General features: G+C 35.1%; 1 protein-coding gene across 2 annotated transcripts in view; it reads right to left on the bottom strand.

Moving 5' to 3' along the window:
* Window positions 1-17,331, bottom strand: part of col27a1a (collagen, type XXVII, alpha 1a) — a 133,302-nt gene that overhangs the window by 27,007 nt on the left and 88,964 nt on the right. For both annotated transcript variants that reach the window (XM_028462745.1, XM_028462744.1), the window contains 10 exons: window positions 12,814-12,867; window positions 11,066-11,110; window positions 8,826-8,879; window positions 8,653-8,697; window positions 7,512-7,565; window positions 5,676-5,729; window positions 3,691-3,744; window positions 3,557-3,610; window positions 2,323-2,376; window positions 2,123-2,167 (listed from right to left, as the gene is read on the bottom strand). In XM_028462745.1, coding sequence (XP_028318546.1) covers window positions 2,123-2,167; window positions 2,323-2,376; window positions 3,557-3,610; window positions 3,691-3,744; window positions 5,676-5,729; window positions 7,512-7,565; window positions 8,653-8,697; window positions 8,826-8,879; window positions 11,066-11,110; window positions 12,814-12,867 — 513 coding nt within the window. The remainder of the gene's footprint in view (window positions 1-2,122; window positions 2,168-2,322; window positions 2,377-3,556; window positions 3,611-3,690; window positions 3,745-5,675; window positions 5,730-7,511; window positions 7,566-8,652; window positions 8,698-8,825; window positions 8,880-11,065; window positions 11,111-12,813; window positions 12,868-17,331) is intronic.

Raw genomic sequence — 17,331 nt, 5'->3', positions numbered from 1 at the left:
AGAGAGAGAGAGAGAGAGAGAGAGGAAAAAAAAAACAAATGAATGAAAAAAAGAAACTACTTTCACAGGGAAACACAAGTAGGATCTGGGATAATGATTATGTTCCGATGTCAGAAAATTGAGTCTGAAAACAAACATGTGATTCAGTCCTTACTGGTAAAAAAAAAACAAAACAAAGAAAACTTCTGTCCTGGTAAATCTGTCTTTATACTTCACTACACAACCTGGTAGTGGCAGTTATCTCCCCCTGGTGGTCAAACTAAGGACAGCAAACAGTTCTTTTTATTGTTAGACAAGCTGAAATAACATATTCACAAACAACTTCCCCATGTGAAAACAAAGTTAGACGCACTGGGACGACATGCTTTAATCACCTTTGTTACAGTTCAGACAAACTCTCACTGTGGTTTTTGTTTAGACTTGTACAGTGACCATCAGAACTATGTATTCATGTGGGAGCTTAAGTAGACTCGTCAATAATGGCCAAATGAGTGGATGTACAAAGAGGTGTACATACTCTGTAGTGTTATAAAGGGGTACATTTGTGGGTGCAAAGTAAAATAGTGTGTGCAATTTCCCTGGTTTAATTCTTTGGGATATGAGCATAATAAGTTGATATATAAAGTTTGCACCAATGCAGAGGTTTAGGTAGAATCAGATAAAAGACACATTAATTCGTACAAATAAAACTGTTTATTTAGCATTTAACATTTCTTAGTGGAGGGGTGCTTAACGTGTGTGTGTGTGTGTGTTATTATGGTTTTGCCCTCTCGGCAGGTGGCGTAGAAAGAACAGGCCGCACTCTCACACACACGCACGTGAATCAGCCGCACACATGCACCCACTTGTGTGTTTGAGTGACTCGCTACTTGTGCCGATTGCCGTGACGGACTCTATTCATCTCTTCTCCGTGGGCTCACTCTCACACACACGTATGCGCATCAGCCGTGTTCATACACCCACTCCGTCCCGGGTTGAAATGTGTGTGTCTCACGTGCAATGCGTGAGACTTGAGAGCTTTGCTAGTATATCAGTGTGAGTGCGGCACAGACACCCCTCCCCCCTCTCCGGTCCAGGAGTGCATAATTTTGTCAAACAATTATTTTAAATAACCATGAAATATTACCTTAAATAACTTTGAACAAAAACGTTGTTAATATTGACCCTCTTTTTTAAACCGGCAAACAAACTGCAACACAGTGACGTCCTAAACCGAAACCGCAAGTACTACCGCGATCAAAGCCGGGAGCCATAACCTCAAAATGAAATTCAAATAAACGTAATAAAATGAAAATAAACGTTTTGCAACACCAAATAAGTCCAAAATAATGGATTCACACACTCGGGCTAATGTGCAAGCTGCTAAAAAAGTTTCAGGTCGATCAGACACCGCGTCAGGCAGATATGCACGCCACACACATGCACACAGACGTTCCTTGTATTTATAGATAGATGATAAAATGACACAACATAATGATGTAAAACTGTCAGCATGTGATCAATAATAAATGAGCAAACACGGATGATTAATATAAACACACATATATATATATATATATACTGTATATACTTTAACACAGGGTTATTCAATCTTGGGGTAACCCGGAATTCAAATGGGGTCACCTGAAATGTCTAGTAATTGATTAAAAATTACAAAAATTAATTAATAATAAAAATTCTAATTATATTTTGTAATTAGAAAACATCTATATATAATCTTTCAAATGAAAACACCACACACAATCTCAAACAACTGTATTATATACTTTTGTTTCCTCAAATATAAATCTAGTTTATAAAAATACAGTATAGAAATAAAATATTAAAGAAAAAGTATTCCTTTTCAAATTAAAACACTACAAACAATCTTAAACAACAGTATTCTATACTTTAACTTCCTCAAATATAAATCTAGTTTAAAAAAAAAAATTACAGTATAAAAACATCTGAGGTGACAAAAAAAAATGTCTGGGGTCGCTAGAAATTTGTGATCATGACCCAAAAAAGGTTGGGAACCACTGCTTTAACACAGCTTTTGTTATGATTTGCCATAAATGTGTGTATGACATGTGTATCTGACGTCACTCCAGCACTAACGCAGGTATTTTATTCAACAACTCACCTCCAGTCCTGTCGGGCCTGGTGGTCCGATCGGGCCTTCGTCTCCCTGGACACAAATTATATTGACCTTAGCGTTACTGATGTTTGGGGACATAAAATGTTCGCCGCCAAAGTAAATCCTTGTGCCATAAAACTTTAAATGCTATTCTAGTGCTGTGCTGGTTTAGTGGTTGTGCTGTGGTTTGTGTCTGGTGCTCTTACCTCCAAGCCTGGCACCCCTCGTGGCCCTGGTAAACCTCTGTTCCCTAGTTTTCCCTGAATAGGTAGAAGGCAGTAAAATTAGGATCATGAAATTATCAAGTATGTTAAAGCCACAGATTGAGCACAGATGTAAGTAGAGCGACGTGTTTTTATCCATCTGGTGAGACTGGGTGACATTGGTGAGTCCCAGGGCTTTTTTTTATTTACTTATTTATTTTTTCAAAAGTATCACTATTGCATGAAATGATTTAAAACCAATAAAAAACACAACTATTTCACCTGCTAACTAAAAGCACATTGAGTTGCCTTGTGTATGAATTGCGCTATACAAATAAATTTGCTTTGCCTTGCCTAACTATGAGGTGATGATTGTAAAGTTGCACATGCTAAACATTTAGCAGCAAACCACGTTTACTTTTGACCAGATTTACAGCAATATTTGAGATTTTTTTTTTCTCGTAAGGATATAACATCAATGTTAAATCTAAATTATAAATCTCAATTTTAACTCTAAACGTTACATTTAAATATAAATCTTACATATATATCTAAATGTTCAATGTAAATGTTAAATCTAAATCTCAATGTTAGAAGTTAAATCTAAATCTAAATGTTAACTCTAAATCTAAATGTTAGATGTTAAATCTAAATCAAAATGTTAGATTTAAATCTAAATCTAAATGTTACATGTTAAATCTAAATATTAAATATAAATTTAAAATGTTAAATATTAAATCTAAATTTTATATCTATATGTTACATTTAAATATACATCTTACATATAAATCTAAATGTTCAACGTAGATGTTAAATCTAAATCTCAATGTTAGATGTTAAATCTAAATCAATATGTTAGATTTAAATCTAAATGTTACATGTTAAATCTAAATGTTAAATGTTACATGCTAAATCTAAATGTTAGATGTTAAATATGAATTCAAATGTTAAATATTAAATCTAAATCTAAATGTTTAATGTAAATCTTAATTGTTAAATCTTCTAAATCTAAATGTTACATTTAAATATTATATGTTAAATCTTTCTGTATAATGTTAAATCTAAATATTTAGCTAATATACAAATTCAAAAACATGGTTTGATGCTAAATGTTGCAAAAAAGTTGCTGTTTATTTTAGCATGCGCTACTTTACAATCGGCAGCCCATAGCGAACCAACCGCTTTTTGTATACTGCTTTCTTGTTTCATATTAGGATGAGTTGATGGCTTTCCTCACCTTTGGTCCTTCCAGTCCGTTCTCTCCTGGTGGTCCCATGTCACCTGGAAAACCCTGAAATTTTTTTTTTAAAAATGCATTACTTCTTTACATATAAACAAGTTTCATGTTTAAATCTGGGCATAAATACTAACTTCAGGACCCGGTGGACCAGATGAACCACTACATCCTATCTCTCCTGTTTTTCCCTGAAAAACAAGAAGATAAACTTGAATATAACAACAAACCAGACAGAGTGTGTCTCATATTCTTTCTGAAAATTAAACAAAGGGGGGTCAAAAACAAGAAATCAGTCAAATGAACAGATTCGAGGTAAAATTATAATCTACGTTGAATTGCCTTTGAAACAATATATCACACGACTAAGTTCCGATAAATTTAAAAATGTCCGGAAAAGGGGCCCCGTCCCTGCTCCCCTTTCAAAAAGGTCTCCGAGAGGCTCTGGACATCCGCTCATAGAATATCCATGTCAAATTATAGCCCGATTTAACGAGCATTAACAGAGGAGTAGTCATTTGAAAAAGGTGGCCCCCGGGGGCCCATACACATACAAAGTAATGGGCCCCATTCATATATTGGTATGTATCAATGATTTGGTAACACCAACTGTCGCAATATTTGACTCACAAATAAATGAGAAAACGACTTTAATGGAAATTGTTGAAAAAGGGTTGAATTGTGTGAGGCATAATTGTAATCTACGTTGAATTATCTTTGAAACGATATATCACACGACTATGCGTCTTTTTTTTTCTTCTTTTGGGGCCCCAAATCAAAAATTGGGCTGTGAACGTCGATGCGTACACATCCATAGATTATAGCTACCAAATTTCAGCCCGATATGTTCATGAATAACAGAGGAGTAGTGATTTTAACTAGTGTACACGACAACAAGAACAACAACAAAGTGAGTGGCATTTTGGCATGTCCGGTAGCCGAGTATAAAAACAGTTGGAAACAGTTGGAAACAGAATGCCTGGGCCTCACAAAGGATGGGTGTAATGTAACTAATAGCTGGTACCTTTCAGCCTCTTTACATGACATATATTGGCCTAACTCTCCATTGACTGCCAGTGCTTGGCAACATTTTAAGGTGAAAAGGAAAAACGGCTCTTGAAAAAAATAAGAAAAATAAAGTAAAATATAAGGAACCTTTTTGTTCTGAATTGCTGGTTTTATTCTTGAGTTAAAAACAAGTAAAATGTCACAGGTGGATGAAATTATATTTAATGCTTTGGCAAGTAGAAAACCGTACAGCTTTTCCATTTTTCTCCAATTCAGAACTTTTTTAACACGAAGTAATTGTTTAGTTTTAGTCTTAATTTAGTCATAAAAATTCTAGTTTCAATTGAATGCATTAGCATATATGTCAGTCAAATATCAGTTTTTATAAGTAGTTTTATTTGTTAATGAACAAGTCTTTGAAATGTGTCTTATTTTAGTCCTTTTCCTTCATCCTTCGCTGGATTTAGTCTTAGTCTAGTTTTCGACTGGTTAAAAAAAGGAAAAACATTTTTCAATAAAACACACAATAGCAATGACATTAAATATATTTCTAACATGTGACATCAAATTCCTTTTTGAGGTTATTCTGAAGCACGTCATTAAAAAAACCCCCAAAAAAACATTTATAACACGGTTACTCCATGATTAAGTCATTTTTATGTATCGGTTGTTCAATATATTAACCTCACATTTTTTTTTTCTTTTTCTTCATGCTCTTAATATAGACTTTAATCAGACCCCGCCCTTTGCACTCCTGTCAGTCCTATTCTGTAAATTTTTATTTCGATTTTAATAACTTTAGGATTTAATCTAGAGGAGAAATGAGTAACTGGTGGCTCGGGGGCCACATCCGTCCGTAAGCTTTCTTTTCTGCCCCCGAAAGCACAAAAACATATAAAATGACTAAAAAATACACAAAACTACAACAAAAATACAAAAAAACAACAACAAAAACCCTCTAAATTGATTTTTTTGTTCCTTTAATATGGCCAAATTGGTCATTTTTCTAAATGAAAACATGAATATTAATAATGTGGCCCCACCACACTGTGATAAAAGTTGCCCATCTCTGATCTAGAGTATTTATAGTTGTTAAAGACGGACCAGAACTAACCTGTGGTCCAGGTTTCCCACGAATGCCTGGTAATCCTGGAGCCCCTTGGATGCCCTGTCCAATGCAAACAAAAGGCATAAAAAGGTAAGACGGACAAAATACAAGCAGCAAACCTAGTGTTCATTTCCTGCCTTGGCAAAGACACATTAGACATGCATGACTTGGCTCAGACTTGGATTTCTAGTCCGTTCAAAGCTGTGATTGGTTGGATTTTACTTCCACATTAACATAAGAAATGTCCATAAAGTGGACAGCAGACATCTGGCTAAGTTATTTAGTAAATACATTGGCTTTGTTTGAAATGGAACACTCCGTACTATGCACTACAAACTCAATGAGTATATACTGTCTACTATGATTAGGATGATGACCGCTTTTTCCCCCAAGATTTTACACTTCTACGTATACATAAAAAACCCAATATGTAAGAAACCAACAATATCCAAGCAAAAAGTGGATTTGGATTTATTTATTTATCTCAAACATTAACAAAACAATAATATTAACATCAAGTAAATATAGCAATCATTGCTCACTTAATAAAAAAATAGCCTCAGCAATGTTTGAGTGATTAATGTCAGCCCCAACAAGATCTTCACTCTAATTTCCTAGATTTTGAGACCAATTTTTATGTAATTAAGGAAAACATTATGCCATAATTGAAAGAAGTTTTTCTAACTGTTTAACATTAAAATGACTGTAATCATGCAATATACAGTAGCACTGGAAAAACTGAGCATCTGCAAAAATAGGCCTTGACACATATGAAGTTGAATATCAACATGTGGTCATTTGATCCATAAAACTCATGTATACACAATTCATGCTGACATTTTGGAGATTTTCGGAGACCCTCCGTTGTGCTACTGACAAAACTTCTGGTTAACTTCAAAACAAGAGCCCTGTTTACAAAAGTGTTAAAAAAATCTAATGGAAGACAAGATGAGATGTTTTTATTTTGAAAAGGGGATGTTTGACTTTTTTTTATTTATTTATTTTTTTTTTTTAAGGATTTTTTTGGCTCTAGTGGCCTTTATATGACAGTTGCTTGACAGGAAAGGGGGTCAGAGAGAGCAGGGAATGACACGCAGGAAAGGGTCCCAGGCTGGGAATCGAACCTGGACCCGCTGCAGGTGAGGAACTATAGCCTCTGTACATGGGGCGCTCTACCCACTGAGCTAAACACCGCCCCAGGGATGTTTGACTTTTAGCATGAAGCCGGTCCCTGGACGATTTTAAATTCCTTACGATGAGAATGTCTAGTGTGGCTACCATGCACACTTAAATGCAAATATCCCTATATCGTATACATCCGGGTATTTCCCCCAAACTCAATCTTTTCATATTATCTAATATGAACGCACTACATACTAATTCTGACGTCAGACTTAGTATAAGTAGTACGTTAATATGGGATTTTGAACGCAGCCATTGTTGTCCATCAAAGGGCCGTGTAACATGATACAAGTGTACTAAAGTGGTTCATAAAATTAATTTTCACCAAATTTTATCAGATCGCTTTCCGCCATGTTCACATTGACATTGTACGCGTATAGTGTTTGAACTGTTGTAATGTTCTTACTCATTTAGTATAAATACAGGGAGAAAATATAAATTACATTCCTTTAAATCGTTAAAGTTTATATCAATCAAAATTGTGAAAAAGTGTGCCACCCTTTATGGACTTTTATATTGACCAATTTTTGAAACAGTTCTTCAAAATATCAATAGGAAAAGGCAAAATGTGATCTGGCAAAACTTAGGATTTTTTATTATATTGTGAACCACCATAATGTGGTTCACAATATAATATAATATATAATAGGCGATCTATACCTTGTCTCCTTTGTAGCCGATCTCTCCTTGCTCTCCAGGAATCCCCACGTCACCCTGATGGGAAACAGATCAGGTGAGGAAATGATCAATAGATTTCTGTTTGGTCAATCATATCCAGCTTTTAAAACACACACATTCATTAGAACATTCACACTAACTGACATCAGCGTTCACCATTGGACTATTTTTTTCATATGGTGTCAGTCTATTTCTACATATCTGCATTGAGCTTCAGCCAACAATGCAAAACAGTTAGTGATTTCTCCAACAGGTCACTTACAGAATAATATAACTCATAATAAATGGGGTATTCAGAGGGAAACTCATCCCTCGGTATGTCCTTCAGGCACTTTTCCTACGTTGTGCTTTGTTCTCGGTTTTAGGTGTAGGAATAACAGCCAACTTTAACAAAAAATAAAGTGAATTCTGCTTTTTATTTGAAGTGATGGGGTTCTATTTGGGGGACACGTTTGGAGAAAGATTTACAGGAATAATACGATCAAAATCACAAATTTAAAATTTTGTGTATGTAAATGAAAATAACAATGTCAAATGTATCACAATAGACTTTGATGTGAATCATTACAACATGATGATTGATGTCTATTGTGAACATGTAAAACGATAACAGAACGATAGTTTGATTTTTGATTTTTATTAAATGATCAATTTCTAGTGGCAGCAAAATCAAAATAACCAAGCTTTGTTTTTAGGAAAACTGCGATCAAACTTTGTTCAGATCTACTTTTACTTTCCATTACGAGATAAAAAAAAAAAAGGGAATTACATTCTTCTTACTGCTTCCTTTCAATCATGAAAAGTGATGATTTGAAAGCTCTTTTATGTATTTACATACTAATTCTATTCATAACTTATTGATATTAATTATTAAAGGATAATGCCAACATTTAGTTGAAGTGTAATACAAAACAATGTTAAATAATGATATTTTTACCCAGCGATAAGAGAAAAGGAGGAAAAGGAATATATGGTGCAAACTGAAAGCACCTGAATGAGTCACATTGTTAAACATGCTGTTTGTCAAAAGAAATGTCAGAAACAACAGCAGAAAGCAAAGCGTGAAATATCCATGACATGCGGCTCAATCACAGGCCAATAACAACAGGAATATTCAGATCACCTTATCACCTTTCAGTCCTGGTTCTCCTGGATTTCCTGGCACCCCCTAAAACAAGCACCAACAAAGAGAGATGCCTTCAAAAGCAAATTCATCCAAAGTCCACTTCTCTTCATACTCCATCGATGAACGTTGTGTATAAAGAATGAGTGTGTGCGTGTGTGTGTGTGTGTTACCTTCAGTCCATTAAGTCCAGGAGGGCCCATCTCTCCCACTGGTCCCATATCACCCTGATCACAGGAGAGGGATTAAACAATAAACTTATTTATGAATAATACCATCCAAACATCAAAGTTAATTATCTCTTAAGAATAAGACCACAGGGTTATTAAGCTGCATGTAAACACAAAACACAAAAGCAAAGATGTCGAGTTCCTTCTCTATGTAACGCAAATCTAACAGGAGAGAGTGAAGTCATCTCCGAGGAGACTTCAAATCACATCTAATGTTCACAACATCCATGAAGAAACACAAAAGTGGAAAAGATGGTTTATCACTCATTTCGTGTCCCAGCAGACACTATAAGATTAAGACTGTGACCACAACAAGGTTATTCTAAACATTTTCTAATATGCATTGATAAGGTTCTTGTGTATGTGCCTACAAAATGATATGCGATAGTAATATGATAATCATAGCTTCTAATATTTTGAAAATAAATCGAACCAGAACAAACTTAAAGGAATCAACAGCTAATTTTAAAGGTAAGGCAGTGGTTCTCAACATTTTTTCTATCACAAAAACAGCCTTCTACCACCTGAAGAACATCTACAGTGAACGGTTTAATGACTCAGAAAGATCAGGAGAATCTCATTATTATTATTAATAATAATAATAATAATAATAATAATAATAATAATAATAATGAGATTTATATTCAACAAAGTGAAAGTATAGAATACAGTTGTTTAAGATTGTGTGTTGTTTTAATTTGTAATTATATATACAGTATATATATATATATATATATATATATATATATATATATTTTTTTTTTTTAATCAATTACTAGATAGTTCAGGGGAGCCCATTTAAACTCCAGGAGACCCCACATAAGGTCCCGACCCCAAGGCTGAAAAACACTGAGGTAAGGGCAGGTGTGAGACATATTGGTAAACGTGCTAATCAGAAATGACTGACTACAACTCCACCTAAACTCAATTTTTAGTCAAAACTTAAAAATAATATAATTATATATAATTCTGTCCAAAAAAAGACTTCTCTGTACAGAAGCATTAGGAGGCTGAAGTGGGTGGAGATCTCAGGGTTGAGTTGTAACCATTACTCGCCATTGGTGGCTCAGAATAGAACGGGACGAGTTGTGAGGACGGATTTAGAGACGGGGCACGATCAGGGGTGTCAAACTCATTTTAGTCCAGGGGCAAAATACAGAGCAGTTCATTTTAAGTGGGCTACAAATTTTAGGCGGGAAAGTTAGTAATTTAATTATTATTGTGCTTTAATTTGCACTTTCACTTACAAATAACTGATAAAATATGTACGGCACTGATAATATCAAAGCAATAAGTGACAGAAGGATCTTCACTTTCAATTTATTTGATTTTCTGGCCCTATTTTTTTGTAATTTGGGGACATTCTGTGAAATAATTTGAAGAAATTTTAGAAAAATTGAGAAGAGTTCTTCTGGAAATGCTAATATTGTGGAGTTTCATTCAATTTGTGTATTAATTTGGAGATATCTGTGACTGAATTAGTCGGTAATTTACACAATGATTATGGTTTCTCTAACTTTTTATCACTTTCTGCTGCGGGCTGAATTTGATGCTCTAAAGCAGCAATTCTTAACTGGTGGTAAAAAAATAAATAAATAAATAAATACTTCATGTCTCTCATGTTGGACTTGTCTTTTATTTTGAAAGAAACGTTTCTTTTGACAGGCATGCTGTGAAATGCATGTTGCACAGTAAAACATATAGATTAATGTTTTAAAAAAGATAATAACTATATGTGTGATTTCATCAGCTATTTTTGAAAAAATACATGAAGTTGGTTGAATTCTAATAAAAAGTGGGTCACGATTTAATAACCATGGCAAAATGTGGGTCCCCGGTTTAGACCAGTTTAGAACCCCTGATCTAAAGGGCCAGATTTGGCCCCCGAGCCTTGAGTTTGACACGTGTGGTATAGGTGATTTAATTTGTTTTTAATAAAAATGAAGTGACAATCATAAGGGAAGCCAACTGTGTCACGTCTGTGTTGATACATCATTATGTAATTCAGATTCTATTGATTATCTATTTAAAATCTATTTTATTAAAAGGTCTCACATTATTTCCATGAATATCCATACCTATATCAATTATAAATTTCATTCCATTTCCTAAGTGGTTCACAGGTATGCTTTTATGATGCATAAAGGTGAGGTTTGAACACATACACATGCTGCTATACTCACAATAAGCCCAAGAACTCCGTTTGGACCCGGGGCTCCCATGTTGCCCTAGTGAGGGAGCAGGAAAGAGAGAGGACTGTGAATTTCTTAGGTTATTGGCTCATTTTATACAAACACGCAGCGAATAGTGGCTCAGTGTTCATGGCAGGTCCTGAGAGAGGGGGGTCTGTGTGCAGGTATGAGTGTGTGTGTTGTTTGTGTGTTTCTGATACAGAGGGGGATGTGAGGGGATGTGAGCCCATCATCTCAGCAGCGTGGCTTTCTAAATTTCCAGGCTCGTTCCGCTTCGTGACATGAAAGGCGGTGGGACAGAAATGGAATATTCTTGGAACACGTTTAATTCCAGAAGATGTGCCAAAGTCTTGGGCACCTGTTTGTCGTAACGACGACTTTGCTCATGAGCCACCAACAAATTCATTAAGTGCGTCTAGGTTTTAGTGGCCTTAGTTTTTTTCTGCGATGGATGTTGCACTTTCCTTTTTCTTTTTTGTTGTATTGTTGCCATATCTATATATATATATATATATATATATATATATATATATATATATATATATATATATTAGGGTGGTTCACAAATACATTTTCACCAAATTTTGCCATGTTTGCCATGTCATCTGTTACCAAAAATGGGTCAACCGCTGCACATTTAGGGGTGACACTTTTTCACTGTTGACATTTTCTCTATTTTCAGGAATAGTGTTTAAACTGTTCTAATGTTCTTACTCATTTAGTATAAATACAGGGAGAAACTTTTAATGTCCACATTTACTTTGATATGGTTCAAGTTTCTGATATCTGTGAATTCTTTGGTTGCACAATACAAATTGTGAAAAAGTGTGCCACCCTTTACGGACGTTATATTGGCCCAATTTCAGATACAGATGTTCAAAATATCAATAAGAACAAGACAAAATGTGATCTGGCAAAATTTGGAAAACTTTTTTCTACCATTATATTGTGAACCACCCTAATACACATATACATATATATATATATATATATATATATAAATATATATGAACTAGATAAGCTTTGCTTCATTCTGAGCCTTCTCAAACTACTGTAGATAAATGTTCACATGTGTGTATGTGCATTTGGTTCATTATTAAAGAACCACTGATCTTACATATAACATGCATATGCACATGAACTGTCTCGACCCCGATGGGTTCTATTTTTTGTTGTTTGTTTTTTTCATTTTATTTCAGAGTTTGAGATCAAAATCAAATCATTGAATTCATCAAAATGTTTCAAACATCTCAAAGACATTAAGCCAGTCACTCAGAACTACAACTAAAATATGAGTACTACTATATGACAAAGGAATCATGGGGAATATTTTCAATTATGTAGCACTTCTAAGTGCATCAAAGGAGTTTTCTGTGTATTTGAGTTTTTCTCTTAAGAAAAACTCTATTTTTCTCTTTCTGTCAGTGTCACATAACAATGAATATGCAAAAAAAAAAAATCTGCAGCCTGGTTCACATACTATTACAAATTACTTAAACCTGACAGTGTTTATTGGCTTTTCAGAGAGTAATGATGCCCTCCAGTAGTGATTTGGAAGCCTCAACTTTTCATGTTTCCTTGAGGAAGACATGGAATATCATTGCAGTCCTTGCCAGTGGCAATGATTGTGTAGCCAGTGATTAATTAATAACCCGTCCATGTTGTACCACACCTAATAAAATCCATTAGTAAAGTGATTAAACATGTTATGTTTGTAAGGCATCATGTTTGTGACATACTGGCTCTCCATCTGGTCCAGGTGGTCCTCTTTCACCAAAATCTCCAGGGAACCCCTGAAAACAGAGAAAGGAGCTGTGATGTTTTATGCAAAAACTCATACAAACACAACAACATATTTATGTCATTTGCCTAAAACAGACCCCTTTAACAGCTTTTATTCAGGTCTATCAAATGGAGTAGAAGCTGGAGGGTAAAAGAACATATTTGTTGCATGCTGTGCTATTTAAAGAATGAATAAACTAGCAAAGAACAATTATCAATAATTGCCAATCGGGCAATATGAATTTCATTTTTACCAAAATGGTTTTCTCAAAAACTCAAAAGGATATTTTCAACCATTATTCTTATCAGAGATGTTCAATATTAGCTTTTGTTGAAATCCAATATGACGGAGGAATTACATGATCATTATTTCTATTGGAGGTGTGTAAACTAAACTAATGGTCCAGCTTATTTAACCAGCGAAGCAAATGTTATTCCAACTATGAGGCAAACTTGCAAGGCATGTCCTAAACAACAGTGCAACTGCTGTGCTAGCCTACGAAATGGGAACACATTAGCACAGTCAATAAGATCATTAGGTGTAAAGTACTTTGAAATTGAGTATAAATGGGTGTATAATGACCCCTGATTAAAGGCGATTTGTTTAATGGCTGAAAGGCGTGCAGTTTAAACTGAGTTCACTTTCTAAAAAACTCCCAGGCTGGGTTTGAAATGACATTGTAACGTACTACTCATACAAAGTCTGACATCAAATATAATACTGTATGTAGTGCGTTTACATTAGATAGTATGAAAAGATTGAGTACACTAGAAATAGCCCGTGTATAATATGTGGGGACATTTTTCAACTATGCATGGTGGGCTCACTAGTCATACTCAACCATTCCATGATGCATTGTGAGCGGAATGTAAAATTGTCCTGGGACCAGCTTAAAGCTAAAAATCAAACATCGCCTTTTCAAAACAAAAGCATCTCTTCTCATCTTCCATTAGATTTTTAACTCTTTTGTAAATAAAGCTCTTGTTTTGAAGTTAACCGGAAGTTTCATCAGTGGCACAATGGCGGGTTGCCGAAAATCTCCGAAATAAAACACAGTGACTACTGTTTAGTTTCATGTCACAGATGTTAGCTCAGGTGTGTAGTATATGTTTTCACTGAAATGCTCCCAAACTTTTGAAACTTTAGGTTGGTTCTTCTTCTGTTGTGCAATTATCCTCCACAATGTATATGAACTGCAGTAAAAATGAAAAAAAACGCAGGCACCGACCTGATTTAATCATTAATGTACAACATTAAACGCGTCGACACAAACTTTTGTCTAATATATTTTGCATTATGGTATATGTTACACACATTGTGGTTGGCACAAATCTCAAGATGGTCTACATAATGAATTTGACTTTTCCCCCCCTCGCAAGAATCTCAAACTCTGCCTATGCATAAAAGCCTTATCAACAGAGATATTTAGCCTCAGTGTGATTCAGGTTTTTGTCGTAGGTTCCAAATGCATCTTGGGAAACTTGGAAGTATACTTCAGTGGGAACGCTCGTCATACTAATCATACTAATAGTATAGTAGACAGTATATACTCATTGAGTGTGTAGTGTATAGTACGGAGCGTGCCATTTCAAACACAGCCCTAGGCTAGCCAAGGGGAAGCTAACCTTTGCCATGCTAACACTTAATGGTTCAGCAAAAAGAAACCACAGCTACAAGACAACAAAACACTAAATATGCTTTAAATAAACCACAAACCCTGATGCTAATCTTAACATCAATTTCAAATGAAACCTAAAAATAGGCTATTATGTCATGGAAATATTTATCAGACTAGCATCATCATTCCAACTGTTGTACTAATGCTGTTCAGGGCCTCTGAAGCTCATTTGGATCCAACCACTTTACATCCATACTAAGTTAAAGTCAGGAATAAATTTGCCACTAAAAACCAGTGAATACTTAGGGAAGCACTATTGAAACAGGCATTTATGAAGCATAACACTTAATCTAAGGCTTTATCAAACAGATGTCAGAGCTGCCCAACAAACACAAGATGAAATGTGGGAAAAGAGGCTTTGCCAACAACCTAGAGTTATTGAGGTCAGCTTAAAACATTCAGAGAATTAATGGTATCTCTGCTTTTAGATTACATCAAAAAACCATGAAACGTGACCAAAGTGCAGCAGAGATAGGCCAACAACCAAAAGACAAACAAAGCTAGAAAGATACATACGCAAGATAAAAAGTTCAAACTTAAAAAATATTGGCAACTCTTAAAGGAAACTTTTTTGTTTCAATTTGATCTATTGTCCCATCCCTCTTCGATAAAGGCCATGTGCTTCTGTGCAAATGCTAATAAAATGTCTGGATCTAGTTCAGGTGGGTTTCTTTGTGGTTTTTTTCCTTGAATAAGGAAAAAGTGGGATGATCACGCAGGGAGCATCTTGTTGAGAATCCAAGCTTTGCTCCCTTTCCAAACAGAAGCACAATGATGGCGATTGTACTTCGGAGTGAGCTGACATTCCACCTGTGAATTATAAACGTGTTTTGAAAAACCAATGTCCTATGCTCATCCTTCATGCCTAGAAATCAAAAATAGTTGCTATCAAACATTATTCTGGGGTTAAGGGGAAATGTAGAGCATATTTGTCAAACTCATGGCCAGGGGGCCAAATCCGGCACTTTGGAGTATTCAATTCGGCCCGCAGGAGAAAGTAAAAATGACAGAGAAAACATGAATCATTGTGTAAATGAAACTCAACACTATTTGCAGGTGCTCAAAGCTTTCCTGGTGAATGCAGTCATTTTTAAAGGGCCCATGTTACGCTAAATCACCTTTTCTGTGCTTTAAACATGATAAAAGTGCTATTAGACCTCTCTGTCTCGTGTTTATAAAGCAGCATAAGCTCGGCTACGGAGTGAGTGGGATTTTTTGTCTATAGACACACCCACTCATGAATATGCATAAGTAGGCCGCAAATCAGCCTGTTTGTGTAGAGTTGCTCAGAAAGTGACTTTTCAGAGGCTAAAACTCTGGAAACCAGGCGAGTTTGGGAAAATATGCCACAAATAGTATGTTTTCAGGGTTCTTAGAACAAATGGTGAAAAATAGCATGATATGGGACCTTTAATGTTAAACTGTTGAAAAAAAACTCAAAATTCTTACAAAATCCTTACATTTTCCTCAAATTATTACATAATATTTCCCTTAATTTAATAGAAATTGGTTACTAAATCTAGGACATTTAAAGTGGAGATCCTGTTGGGACTGATATCTGTCACTTGTTGCTTGAATATGGTTGGTTTCTTACATATTTTGTATTTTATGTATAAGTAGAAGTGCAAACTAGGACACAATAATGTTGAAATTACTAATTTACTGCTCCGTCTTTGGTTCCTGAACAAAAATGGTGTGGATGTTAATAAAATGCTGATGAAAGTTGAAGAACGTCGAAGCATCCCCAAATGTGCTTTTATAAAGTCCAAAGCAGTTACAACCTGAGAAAAGCTACAAATGAGATCAGACTTGCCTCCAATAAATTCCTCTGCTTTCTGAATGGCATCGACATCTAAAACCCTCACACTCTGCGTTTGCTGGCTCGTGCGTTCTGATGTTTGGCCTGTATTTCTTTATTTACTGTCGAGGCAATAGGCAACAGCTGTGAGATGATCTCAGCCCCGTGCATCAAGGCTGCACACACTTTCAAACACATCCAGAGGAGCTTTGAACCTTATCTGACACTTTGACCAAAAAAAAAAAAAAACGACAGCTCTATCGTCGCGACTTGGCTCAACACTTCAGTCCATGAAGAGTCACAACGTGTGACTCCTCTGTACTCTGTACTGTAGTTAACTCTTCCTTCTGCTATGAAAAACCAGCGGGAAGTCAAACAATGACCTAAATAATGGCTATATACATTTATACATTAGTGGGTTTTGAGGTTCCAGCAGGAAAAGTTCTCAACATGAACATAAAAGTTGATTTACCAGCAAAATGTGATACTGGACATCAGGGTTGGGGTCAATTATAGGTGTACTCACCTAATTGATAATTAATTACAACAATGGCATAATTATAATCAGTATTGCAATTTTAAAAGGATGTTGCTGTTGTAAATGTGATAAAAAATAAATTTAGTTCAGATAATTCACTTTGTAAATGTAATTACCATGGAAATGTTATTAAAATGGTCAATTCAACTCAAAATTGTTATATGGCTTACACATTTAGTTAGTTATCAATTATTAAAACACGTTTTATATCAAGTTTTCCCACTTACTGTGAGTGAATCTACAAACTTGGAGTTGTGACCCCAAGTGGGGTCGCCCGGAAATCAAATGGGGCTGCCTGAAATATCTAGTAATTGATTTGAATTAAAAAATACTGATTAAAATTGTGTCTTTGTAATTTACAAAATTACAATTGTTTCTCAAATTGAAACACCAAACACTACATCAAAACACTGTATTTGACATTTTCACTTCCTCAAATATAAAACTAGTAAAAAAATAC

This window comes from Gouania willdenowi, chromosome 12 (genome assembly GCF_900634775.1).
Source record: "Gouania willdenowi chromosome 12, fGouWil2.1, whole genome shotgun sequence".
NCBI lineage: Eukaryota > Metazoa > Chordata > Actinopteri > Blenniiformes > Gobiesocidae > Gouania > Gouania willdenowi.
This window is presented reverse-complemented; position numbering and strand designations above follow the sequence as displayed.